This window comes from Cyprinodon variegatus, unplaced genomic scaffold (genome assembly GCF_000732505.1).
Source record: "Cyprinodon variegatus isolate N-32 unplaced genomic scaffold, C_variegatus-1.0 Scaffold395, whole genome shotgun sequence".
Classification (NCBI taxonomy): domain Eukaryota; kingdom Metazoa; phylum Chordata; class Actinopteri; order Cyprinodontiformes; family Cyprinodontidae; genus Cyprinodon; species Cyprinodon variegatus.
In genome coordinates, this window is record NW_015150848.1 from 587,675 (window position 1) to 601,229 (window position 13,555).

The following is a 13,555-nucleotide window of genomic DNA, read 5'->3' on the forward strand; positions in this document are numbered from 1 at the left end:
ATATAATGTTATCTCAATCTATCATTCTCATCTTGCATACATCTTGAAATAATAATCTATGTATGTACTTATGGTGATCATCTATTTTAAAACCAAGGTATCGTCAGCATAAGTTAATTGTGAATCTTTTGCCCCATGGCAGCCTATATGTCTAAAAAGTAGGGCATCACATGTCTTATAACCTAGGGATTCATAAACTCTAGGGATTTATATATATATAAAAAAAAAAAAAAGCATAAAAGAAAAAAAAAACTTAGGAGGACGGTATAATGATATTTTTTTTAGAATTAGAATTGTTTTTAGGGAAAAGTTTTTCTACCACAGAGGTGAAATGAGGTCCATAAGACTCATGGTCAACCTGTTTTTTAAAATAAATTATTTTCGCTCATATATAAAGGACAGTTTCTCCACTGCAGAGGAAGTTACTCTTATAGTTAGCTAGCCACATCCGATTGAAATCTTTGAGTCCAGCCACACACAAAGGCTCCGTCTTCCATCAGAATTTTAATAACGGCAAAGCCCCACAAATCACTTTGTACGTTTTATAGGTCCAGTAGCAAACATAAATACATTAAAAAAAAAAGAAATAAATATACCAGCCTGATTTTAGCTATATTTTTTTCTTAGTCGAATTCTCTGAAAATTTTCCAAGATTTTGGGATCATCTTAACCAGACTGAGGCAAGATGCTCCTAATAATAATCATTAATGTGAAAATTAAAAAATACAAAGCATTTAAATCAATCGTTTTAAATACTAAGGCCTCATTCCACTGATGCTAAATGATAAAACTATAACACAGAAATAATCCTCTTATTGCATAAAACATGCATAAAATAATTAAATAATGCTCTTATTGCATGACGTATACCAGTTATTAGAATTTGTTAAATAGCCCTAATAATGCTTAACAAACCGACTAGCATTGAGGGCGGAGTCCCCCAGTCTGCGGCTTTGAATCAAGCCTTGGGGGCCGCCACAGGGTTAATCCTGTGAGCAGCCAGTACAAAGCTAATGAGGAGCAGCCCGAGGTTCTGCTGGGAGTGAAAGGCTCAGATCTGAACCAGGCTTCACATTCACTTTCCCCGACTGTCAGCTGAGCTCAAAGAAGTTTAAGATAAATAATCAAGGGAACTTTGCAGCCATCTGACAGAATTACAGCAGAGTTACTAGACGTGTTTCAGAAATGGTGAGCACTATAACATTACTGTAGGAAAGAACTGATTAGGACTAATGACTATCGGTGTGGGAGGGTTGCGACACTAAGATGGGAAATTACTTGAGTCATTAAAGGAGAACAGAGAGAAAGAGGAAATAGGACAATCTATGAAACTGACATCTTTGCAGGCTTTGCAATGACAGAAACCAGACCCCTTCAGTAGCACAGTGATCTGCCAGTATCTCCGGTCTTAGCAGAGGCTTCGATCAAAAAGATGACCTCCATAAAGCCCCGCATTCAGTTCTTCAAGGATACATATGGCCTTAATGCCATGCAAAGTCCAGACATCATGAGAAGAAACCTGGTGTTCATGGGCCATGCCAGGTCTGGTCTGGTGGATGTCATAAATTTACCACCCCCTCCTTCCTGTTGGTGCTGAGAAACATTCCTTCTTCCTGCACACAGCGACTTATCCAGATCCATCTGTCTATCAGAAGCAGCTGCTGCATGTGTGTAGTGCATCAGACATCTGGTTGGGGACTAATCAGCACCAAGTCAACAAGCTCTCTGCAGCGTGTCATCAAAACAAGATTTCTGTTTCACAACAAATGTTGATTAAAAAGAAAATATAAACATGTTAGTATGGGATTCATTACATTATTATGGATATTAAACTGCTCTCCTCTTCATTGGCAAGTAATATCAGATAAAGATTCAAGAAGATAAGGAATTTTAGGAACTCTTTATTTGTGTTCTTGAAAAATACGCGGTGGAATTTCTGAAATAATTGTAGATCTGCTTAAATTCTGATAAAGATTTTAAAAGGGCCTGGAAAAAACAACAAAAAATGAAAACTTGTATTGTTTTATTTTTTTAAAGTCAAGCCTTTCATTTGTTTGTTGGTGGGGAATGGTGGTGATTGTAGCACAATTATAATTGGTGCACAAACTCTGTTTCGACAACAAGACAGCTCCACTTATTGTGAAGTGCTGCCTCCATTGTTAATAAGGGTTTATCAAAAGTTAGATTTGTGCAAACAAATTTGGAACTTTTAGTTTGTTAGAGCTAGTTATTAGTTATTATTTGTTGTTTTGCTAATTTATTATAGTGATTTGCGAACCTACTTTTTCAGCTAAGGTGTGTTTGTCTTCTTTAACATAAAGAGGGCAAAGAAGTAAAAAGGCATGGACTGAGGAATATATATATTTCTGTTGAGCTTGTTGCTCCCAAAAAATAGTTCTAGGTGTTTTTTTTTTCTTTTTATTTGAGCAATAATTTAAAAAATGCTATATTGGAGTTTTATGGCCTCGGCATGATAAAGTTCAGAAGTTTGTACAGGCATCAATGTGGGCTTTATTGTCAGTTTTTCTGAGGCTTTTATATTTTTAATATCAATATTGGATTAAGATTATTGCGACCAAATTATATTCATATGTAACATTTGATCATATCCTCAGGCTCTAATTCAAAGAAATTTTACACATCTTTACCAGGTAGCCGCTGTGTAAGTTGTAATAAATTAATTGCCCTAAACTTTGATTAATACCTTTCCTCTTTCATTTCTTCCATACAGATCCAAACCTTCCTGTATACACCCCTACCTCGGACGATCCGCTTGCATCGTCCTACCCTGACTACCCGTTCCTAGATGCCTCCACCAGCCCATTGCCGAGTGAAGAAACAACCACGTCTAGCGGCCGTGGTCCTCACTTTCTTGGCCGCAACCTTAATGAAAACCTCATCCCTATTTACTGTTCAATCCTGGCTGCTGTGGTGGCCGCTGGTGGCTTGGTGGCCTACATTGTGTTTAAGAGGTGAGTCCAAATTTTTTGTTTGCTAAATAACAGCAACAAGATGGTACCTTAGACAATACATCTGTGCTATGAAGGCTGTACAGTTATGAAGATCAGTGTCCCATTTTAGCTTGGATCTTATGATGGGAAATATTTAGTAAAAATATCACAATTAAAAAAAATAGATTCAGTCCAGATTTGGCTTTGATCAGTTTCTTCAAACTAGTTCAAATAAGGTTTTACTTAAAGAAACACGAAACCAAACCTAATGCATTGCAGAGAACACACCGAGGACACATTGCTGCAAAAATAAATCCATCCTACAGACGGATACAAATTCAGACTGTGGCACATTTGAAGCAAGTAGACAAGCTGATTAGATGCATTGATTGTTTGAAATGTGCCAGCCAAGGGAAATGTGAGTCCTAGAAACATCTGCTCTGTGTGTTCTCTTTGTCATGCACATCAAAATAAAAATACAGAGTTTGACAACAGACAAGTGCGCTGTTTTATTCCAAATTACCTACATTTTTATTGTCGACTTTTTTTTTAAAGTAACAGTAGGAAGCAGGATTATAAAGTTCTGCATGGTAACACAAAAGAAAAAACAAAATCATCTTTACTTTTTCAGCAATAATTAGTTTTTTGCTTATTGCCACAATCTCAATGACAAAAAAAACATTTAAATACTTTTACATAAAGGACAGCCTTGTTATCAGTGCTTGAAATGGTCTTTCCTCAGGTGTTCAATCTCTTTGTTAGTGGCAGAGTAAAGGGCAGATTATACTTCTGCAACCGCACACATCAAATGTCGCTTGCATCTGGTCGCAAACCAGTTTCTGCTGGTATACTCCTGCAACGTCGGTCTGGAATTTCTAAGGAAGCACAGCAGTTTCCGGCCAAAGCGCTAGGGGGAGCTTATTCGAGAACTTGCGAGAACTTCGGTGGATGGTCATAAAAACTTCTTCGGCGGCACTGGCGGGAGTGTTTATTTTCCAAACCAACATGTCTGAGGCATCCTACAAGTGGTTGTAGTTCTGAACCTCCTGGATCAACCTTTCGTCGTGGTTATGCATTGTTGTTATTACTCCTCGGTTTTTAAAAATGGTGTGCCCCAGCACCAAATCGAGAAGATTGAACACACAGACAGTCTGAAAGGCATACTAAGGACCAATCACAGTGGCTTTTTGTCTGCGCACTTCCGCTTGAGGTCTGCGCAGTTTTGTGACCGTCCCACGAGTAGTCAGGATTTTTTTGAAGTGCACGACGACGGTTGGAGAGCCTCTGGGCGGGGGGCGTGGTCACGCACAGAGACAAATTTGATGGTTGCAGAGGCTATGCTTCAGAAGTACAAATTGGCCTTAAGAGTTTTATCTGCTGAGGGACAGCTCGAAGCAGAGCCACTGATATTCTATATCGATAACAGTCAGTTCGGCTGATTAAAGCATCATATAAGTAGGCCTCTTGGCACCTTTCATTGGAGACTCTCCAGGTACCTTTTAATAATAGGTAGAAGTGCCTTAAAAACTTTGTCTGGATATAAGACACATAAAAAAAAACTAAATGGAGAAACTTTACATCCCCTCTGGCCTTGAAAAAACCTTGAACTACTGCTAGTTGAGCTGAACAGGGTCTCTGGGGAAAGTGATATCTGATTCTGTCGGCTAGAATTGCTGTCTCTGTTGTTGAATAACAAATACACATTAAAAAATTGGGCACTGTTACATAAGTAATGGGAAATATGTTTATTTGGTTGTGGAGCTGTGGCAATCACATTGAGATATTACTCCTTGAAAGGCAATGTTTCTCACCCAAACGATGTGTCTGTGCTGTTTGTGTATGCGAGTTAGGCTCTATGTTATAACCCATTTATTTCCAAGCAAACATAAATAATGGTTGAAAATTCCCAGAGTTCAAAGATATTTTAGTTCAACACAGTTATTCAAGGAGTACATATAAATCTCATTCTCAGATAATGTGATGTTTTATAAAAAAGAGGCAAAAAAATCTGGAAATCTTTTCAACAATGAATAGCTTGCCAACTACTTCTTTGCCTATAGAAGTCACTACGGTATATCAGAGTTTTATGCAAAAGGTTCAATTTTACTGTGTTAAATTACACAAACAATACAAGTGTTTTCTATAGTGAGAATTTTGTTTGTAAAGTCTAGGAAAAAAACATGACTTAACTCGGGAAATTAAAAGGATCTTAATCAAATCTTATAATGAACTAAGTGCTACCTCATATTCGTTTTCTTCACAGGTGGAATAGCTGCAAGCAAAACAAGCAAGCAGCTAATAACCGTGCCGCTACAAACACCCAGATGGTAACACCGGAGGGAGAGAAGCTGCACAGCGACAGCGGCATCTCAGTGGACACTCAGAGTCTGCAGGAGCAGCAACACACACAGGCTGAAACCCAGCCTCAGCCGTCACGCTCACATACACAGGAACAAATAGGTAAGCTTTCATATTTTGCACCAAAACATTTCCATGAAGGAGACAGTATTTACAGGTACTTAGATGAAAGCCAAATAAAAGTATCCTAAAATTGAGTTTTTACGCTTAGCTTGGACTGATGCTCTATTAATTAGGTTGGAAAACCTGTTTGTCTTTGCTTGGACACTGAATGCTGATAGTTGTTTGGCTATGTTTCAAAAAATAAAAAGGCTGGAAGTTCAACCTCACTTTTTAATATCTGACATTTCCTCCTAGAAATCCAGGCTTACTACAGGATGAGTACATCTCCTGTTTACTTTGTGATATTAAAGAAAGCAAATAAAGTGTCATCAATCAAGTTAAGATATCCCATTAAGATGGGCTTTGGCTTTCTCCGCGTTGACTAAACCTTTTCCTCTGAGTAAAGATGTTTAAGGTCGAACAGAATATATCATCGAAGGGCAGAACTGATTCCAGCATGTAGCTTAAAAAGACGGATTGGTGAGATATATGCGATTGCAAAAGATATTTTTTAAAACCAAGAAAATGAGTGAGGACGTTCAGTTAAAGGAGTTAGTAGGGTGTCTCAGTAACCATCAACATTTGACATATTATGAAACAATCTCTGTTTAAGTCTTTAGATTTTAGAGATGATGAATAAGCACAAGATCAGAGTGCCAATGTCCGATCTTTATCCGTCTTTACGGGTTTATATTTGCCTCTTGGGATGTTAGAATGTATTTTAAGGTCTTATTTGCCATCAAGCCAGACATAATCGAAAAAGGTTTTTTGTAAGCTGAACTCACTAAATGAACTCTGGCACAGAACCAACATTATGCACTTTGCTGATCTATTATAAAGCAATTTACGATGCACTCAATTGACTTCTATTGGTGGAGTGCATTAAGAGGAATAAACACAGATGAAGTTTTCGGTACTGTAGTTTCTTAGCTTTCTGTCATTTAGGCATTAAAGATTATGCTACAAGGCTGAACACTCATATGTAAAAGCCCATCTCTCTGCAAACCACTTTCTGAGGATGTTTGGTGCCAAATAATAGCAGAGTGAAGCAATGAATAGTCATCTCTCCGCCGGTCTTGGCTTTTTGGCTTCTTTAAGAGTCACTTTTGTGCCTCGAGTTAATATTATATAATCTCTGAGAATGAGCATTTAACCTTAATATGACTTTCTTTCTTTTTTGCATTTACTTTCAAATATCTTTCAGTTATATGCACTCATTTGGGGTTGTTTATGTAACATGTCTTCATTTAAACTCACTGCATTGAATTTTAAGTCACCCTGTTTGAATACCAAGGTTTTCTGATGAAATCATGGAGCCCAATTAGCTCATTCCTTTTTATTATAGTGGTTTACACTTTGTCAGTCCATTCTTTAGAAGACTGATGTCTTTTTTTGTTATTAGCCATAACAAAACTACATGAAAAAGGAACAGCGTTGTGCAACAAGTAAACAAGGAGCCAAGCAATTTAGCATTTACCCAGCAGAAGTGTGAAAAGAAAAAAGGAACAGTGTGAGATCAAGTGTGAAAAATCACAAAAGAATTTAACTGGTAGACAGGGAAAGATCTGAGTTGTATTTGGAATAAAATATAATGTTAGTTTTTTTTAAGTGGAATCTAAATCCTATGGATTTGGCAGGATGAGTAAGAACTGCCAGAGATAGCGACTAGCTATAACAATGTTTATATCTGGGGATCATATCTGGTGCAGTATTTCATTTTTTATTTTTTCAGGCTAAAAAAGAACCAAGGAAACACTATCAGAACTCACAGTTGGCATATTGTTTTGGTTATAAGATGAACATACAGTATGTGACATGGCCTCTTAAACAAATTGTTGAAGCTTAGTTTCCCAACTACTTTCAGTTTTGAAGGACTTTAAAAAGAAAATGCCATGTATTGGTGTATCAATCATGGCAGACTCTCCAGGACACAGATAAGTTCATTTTCAGCCCCTAATGGCTTATATCCTTGGAAAGTAGACAGTCATTCCATGTCAATGATTTATCTCATGTATTTTTCCTATCATGTGAGGTGATGAATTGTCTGTGTGTAACAGAGGTTGAAAGTAGTCATAGTTGCTTTACATAATTTGCTTTATGAACTGTTCTGGACACAGTTGATGATATACAGCATAAATATAATACCAAAGATTGTGACATTTTTTTTGTAACTCTTTTTTTATGAGATGAAAACACATTTGGCTCAACTGTACCAATTGTGTCCGGTACACTGTTCACCTAAATCTTTAAAAACAAACATGCTTCAACTGATTTCATCCATTTCTATTGCTGCAATACTAGAAATGTTTATAAAAACAATGAAGTCTCTTCTAATTTGTTTTAGAAAAAAAGCTGTAGGCAAGGCAAAAAAAAAAAAAAAAAAAAAGATTTTACATTATCTGTATTTCACCAAAAAAAGAACCGGACAAAATAACATTTCTGATAGTGTTTGCACAGGAAAAGGTTATTTTATATCTTACTGGTACCAAAAGGTTATATTTATGCCGGATGTTTGTGGAGCTATTCTTCATTTAATTATTTTGTGCATATTGAGGTGAAAATTGCTTATTAAACCTCTTGGGCTTAAAATGTTAAAGGGCAAAATCATCATATTTTACAGAGAGAATCATGCAAATCCTGAAAGTGTGTATTATAAATAAAACGCAGTCATGCTTGCCATTGTTTTTAAAACAAAAGCATCATTTTAAAATGATGTATTTGTTTGATTCAAGCCATCCAGAACTCCAATACAAACTTGTCACACTGAGACAATATGATAATAACAATTTAAGCAGTTTAAATAGACATCCAACCCATTAAACTGAGCCTCAGTAATAAGGGTTTCATGTTCGTGTTTTGTCTAAAAAGAAATGTCTGTCCTTTCTTTAAGTCAACATGAAAAAAGGGAAACAACAAAGGAATTTATATTAGAGGATAAATTTGGCACTGGTTAAAACAATGTCTGACTGGTTAACCCTGTCCTCTCGTTAACTCGCCGGCTCATTAGCTGGTGTTACGAGATGGGATCCAGGCCTGGCCTCTTTGACTTCCAAATCGGATGTAGCATTTGTGTTTAGCAGCTGATAATTGGTCTTTTTCACCACTTGTCTGTGTGAGAACAGTATAAAAAAGAAGGGAATGTTAATATAAAGATGGCTGTAGATTCCTCAGCAGCAAATATCGACTAAAACACTTGGGAGGGCGGCTCACGTAATTTGCTCTGGAAATCCATTATACACACTGGGGGGTTCCTTTTACAGTGAACCATATTTTGCTGTTGGGTAAAGGAAATGGGAGCAGTTCCATTCATCACATTTAAATAAGCTTTTATGAAAAGAAATGGAGCAGGGAAAATGTCCCTCTGTGTGACTGACAACTTTCAGAAAAGGGTATTCCCTCCATGAGTCACTGGTGAAGGGTGAGAGATCCTTCACGAAGGGTGCTTGGCCTCATTTCTGTCAGCTCATCAAAGAACCATCTATCTGTCCCTACCCCTCACACCCTCCTTTACTTCCTCACCCTCTCAGTCATGCATATAGATGGTGTTTAAATTTTAAGCAAGAGTCTCTGCCTTGCTTTAATGCTCTACTAAGCTTTCTTTCACAATATTTGACCTCAGCAAGCAAGAAAAAATGTCAAAATAGAAAACAATTTGAAAGCTTTTGATAACGACAGTGTAGAGAGGAGATTATTCTTGAAGCTCTAGAACTTATCTAAGGCTTGAAATATTTAACATAAAGGCAGTGTACTTTAATTTAAGATCCACAGTCAGCATCTATTAAGGAAACACAGAAGAGTCTCACCCTACATTTACGCTTAAGTTTCAGAATCTGATCTGCAAGCAGGGGCTTTATCACATCCTGTAAGATTATACATTTGTAAGTTACTGTAAAATAAAGACATCTCCTGGCAAAACTACTAATACAGTTTCAGGAATACATTGGAAGTGACTCATATCATCTGGGTTAAGGGCTTTTATTATTATAAGGCTTCTTCTTTGCAAATATATTTAATGTAAAGTATTAAATAGTCACTTTAAAAAAATAATTACCTTCAGATTCTGCATTCCTTGCGATGGATCTAATAGATTTCTTGTTCAAAACCAATAAAAACAGAGATTTCATAGTGTGAAGAATGCTTATTACTTAATTGATTCTGATTATCTGATGAGTATTCAGAATACTGGGACTATCAGAGATCTGACATATGGTCATGAGATATGATACTGTATAGATCCCATGACAACAGCTGAAGGACCAGAGAATCGAGAAATTTACTTTTTTGGCTCAGCTGCTCCTTCACTACGACACACAGGAGGGTTAGATACCTTGGTAATACTGATCATCAGCCCACAGGGAGCAACCTCACATTTTTGTTGGAGATCCTAGATTAGCCGGCTCTCACTATTGGTCCATCAGTCTTGCCTGGTATTTGGTTCAGGGCACCTTTATATGAGACAGAGAGGTTTACAAAAAACTCATTTTCAAAATCTCACCTCAAGACACTGCATTACAAAAAAGGTTTTAAGAAAAAGCAGGAGCCCTTGTGAAATCCATCCTGCACTGGAAGCAAGCTCAACTTTTTCCAAGAATGATGACACAGCTTTTCCTTTGTAATTACAAGGAACAATCGTCCCTGGCAAATTGTACTCATGTAGTAACCATCGGAAAGTACCTTGGGAAAGTACAGTTATTATTTTACCCAATATTCTTAAAGTCAAAATTTTAACCAAATAATCAAACTCATACGATCCTGTGTAACAGTTCCTTAAAGCTAAATTTGTAGTTCACTCTTTAGATTCCAAAATAAAATCTTTAATTATCTGAGATTCAAACACTGATTATAGCACAGACCAGTAGCAGCAAACCACGAAAGGGCCAGTAGCCCTCCAAAGCCAATGGTTTATTATTTTTATGGTAGTATTATAACAGTTTTTTTTTGCAGTTTATGTATGTAAAAGGTGTCTCCTAAGACTTTTAGTCTCAAGAGATTTTCCTCTATAAATAAATAAAAGCCCACCACAGGCTGTACGTTTACTACATAAAGAGATAAAAAAGAAAAAAACCTAGCTTGTTAACCTTTTGAACAAAAAAAATATTCTGTTTATCAGAAATGAAATTACAATTTCTTCCCCAAGATAAGAAGTACTGAAAACAAGAAAAATATTTTGAAACATATATTAGTTTACTTTTTCAGCACATTTGTCATTCATTGTATTGCAGGTAATTTAAAGAGTCAATAATGTGAAATATTTGACGTTATTAGTAACTTTACGCTCTGCTTAAATGCACAGTTAAACAAATTGCTTTTGCTGATACATTTCTATTTTAAATTAATAAAGTTTAATCCCATTAGAAAATGTATTTTCAGGACTATTAGAAGTACATATGGGTTTCAAGATATCCCTAAATATAATTCTTAAGGTGAATGGTTCCGGATTTACCTAAAAACTGTGGCATACCCATTGTCCTGTTTTACATCATTTAAACTTTAAAGCTGTAATTATATTTGTGGGGGAGATCAATTATTTTTTTGTTTATACCACCATAAACTGCCTAGGCAAAGAGTGGCCTAAGCTCTAAAAAAAATATTTTGGGAACAAAGCAGTTCTAGTTGTAAGCATTAGCCTGAGCTCAAGGAGAGCTTTAGTTGCTTTTGTACAATGAACAAATCCCCAAATTTCTGCCAAAAAAGAAGCATTTACTATATATATATATATATATATATATATATATATATACACACACACCACACTTAACATGATAAAAATGCAAAGGAAATTCCAAACTAAAACTCTATTCAATATTGTTGCTATAGTTGTGAAAGTCCTTAACTTATTTGTATACAGGAAGATAAAGCACAGAATAAAAATAAAGTTTAGATGTACAAAAAAACAAGTTTTAAACTAGTTCTAGTAAAATAAATGCATATAAAAAAGGTTAAAGATTAGAGGTGCATGTTAGACAATTGAAAGGACTAAAGAGGAAGGGTTAACATTTGTTTTAAATCCATGGGAGTGTGAATATGTTCTACATTAGGCTAAAATATTTAAAGAAAAACATATAATTCTAAATCTTAATATCTGTGTAGCTTTTAGTATTATTGCTGTCTTTGAAATGAGGTGCATTATCACTCCCTAACTACTAACATAACAGCCAACAAAGTATGCATTTCCAGCTAATAAATGGTTCTGGGAGGGAGAAAACCTTGTCTATCATTGATCAGGCTGGCTGTAGATGCAGACAGGAAGGAGGTTTATTAATATTAGTTCAGATATCAAGATAAAATCTGTTTGGATGAAAGTTTTCTTTGCTGCTTAATGGAATGCTGGCAGGAAGGGGGGTAAAAAAAACTTAAATGATAAGCCTGGTTGTGTTGCTCTTCCCTGACACAAAGATGCATTGATAAAGAAAGAAAACACACAGTGCACTTGGGGTCCACTCAGAATCGTCGCTGCATTCCTGAGGCGTTTCCTTGACTCCCCTCAATATACGACAGGTTAAGAGGTTTGTGGGAAAAGGGAGCATTTGTTTCCCATCCACAGCTAGCTAATGGGTTCGGTTTAAGTGGTTCGGATGGATCCATAACACCACAGGGCCCCCTTTTGGGAAGAGTTTGTTTATAAGTGACAGCCTTTTGGTATAACACTGTGATGGCACAAGTGATGAATTTTGTTCTCATGGCGTATTTCTCTTTCCTCTTTTGCAGTGGTGAGGGTGGATGGAAGCCCCCAGCCTGACTCACCTACGCCTGAAGTCTGAGGATGAGAAGGAAGAAAGGCTTAGACACAGAAGGAAGGGGGTGCCACAGAGAGAATGTAAAAACATATGTTGATTCATAATTCAAGTGGCTACAGGATAATGTACACAGACCTTCCGATATGCTTGGGACTACCTTCTGAGACTCTTCATCCCTGCATGTTGAGTCAAACTCTGTCTAAAAGCGTGCCTGGAAAAAATATCTCTGGCAATATCAACCGACCTAGTAAAATGACATGCATCGTAGTTAATAGGAGTTGCCAGTTCAACACACACTTACCTTTTACCTTCTCAATTTTACTTTATTTCCATTATCCGCTACCATGTAATTTTTCATGCTTTTGTTTGTTGTTCTAACTTCTTGTTTTATTCTGTAACACCCAAACCTCTCAGATATCCCCTTCTTTCTCCAAAGGAATCACTCTATTGGTATCAGTGATACAAAAAGCAGCAGGGGTGCCATGACTCATTTCTGCTTTTCCTGAAATCTTTTCCTCTTGTATCACTTAACAACCAGTTTTAATGAAATGTTTGTCATTGTTTGAGAATGGCTATCAGGACTCATCCAAGTGACTCATGTTTTGATGAGGCTTCACTTACTTAGCCTGCTCAGTAATTAACTTTTGTGAATAATTAGACAGCTCTTCCTATGTATCAAAGATATAAACTCCCTCTCTTGCAGTGCCTCCAGGGATTGTATTTCAGCAACTTCATGTTCATCATGTCTGTCTCATGTTTGTGTTAATGTTCCTTTTTTTGGCTTTAGTTACACGTCTGAATAAGCAGGCTGCCTTTACTTTGCTCTACAGAGTTGGGATGTGCAACATGAGAGTAACATCTCTGGACTGTGGAGCACTGCTGATTCATCCAGAGTTGTCTGACGGGGAATTAAAGGGAGGGGGGGGGGTCCTTTTTGCAGAGAAAAAAAAGGGTAGTGACTGCTGATTAAACTGTTCAAATGAGATTGGGACTGGAAAAAAGACACTGCAGGAGAAATCCTATCAACAATCAAGTCAAAAATTGGGACACCCCTCAGTGGAAGCCGGCACTTCCGCCTTCACATACTCACTCCTACAGGAAGGCATACAGCCTCTGCTGGGTTGCAAAGTATCGAAACAAAGCTAAACTGGGAGGCAGGTAGTAATTACCTCAGGGTTTTGCTTCAATTACCCTGCTTGCTCTGCCGTTCCTGCTGAAACTTCTGTGTGGCATCATCCTTTCTTCTACTAAGTCAGAACCCACTGATACCCGCATTTCTCAGTTTAATTTAAGCACTTAGTCCAGGCTTACTTTTAAGGTTAGCTGGAATCTTTTATTATGGATTGCCTTATCCATGTTCCCCCTCTTCCAGCTGTTTGCAGAAACTATAAAAGTAAGCTTAGACAC

At 36.9% G+C, this 13,555-nt stretch overlaps 1 protein-coding gene across 1 annotated transcript in view; it reads left to right on the forward strand.

The window, feature by feature from the left end:
• Positions 1-13,068, forward strand: part of LOC107092801 (tumor necrosis factor receptor superfamily member 16-like) — a 33,794-nt gene extending 20,726 nt beyond the window's left edge. Inside the window, exons 4-6 of the mRNA XM_015387458.1 lie at positions 2,732-2,972; positions 5,215-5,411; positions 12,120-13,068. Of these exons, the coding sequence (XP_015242944.1) occupies positions 2,732-2,972; positions 5,215-5,411; positions 12,120-12,172 (491 nt within the window). The 3' untranslated portion in view covers positions 12,173-13,068. The remainder of the gene's footprint in view (positions 1-2,731; positions 2,973-5,214; positions 5,412-12,119) is intronic.
• The last annotated feature ends 487 nt before the right edge of the window (positions 13,069-13,555 follow it).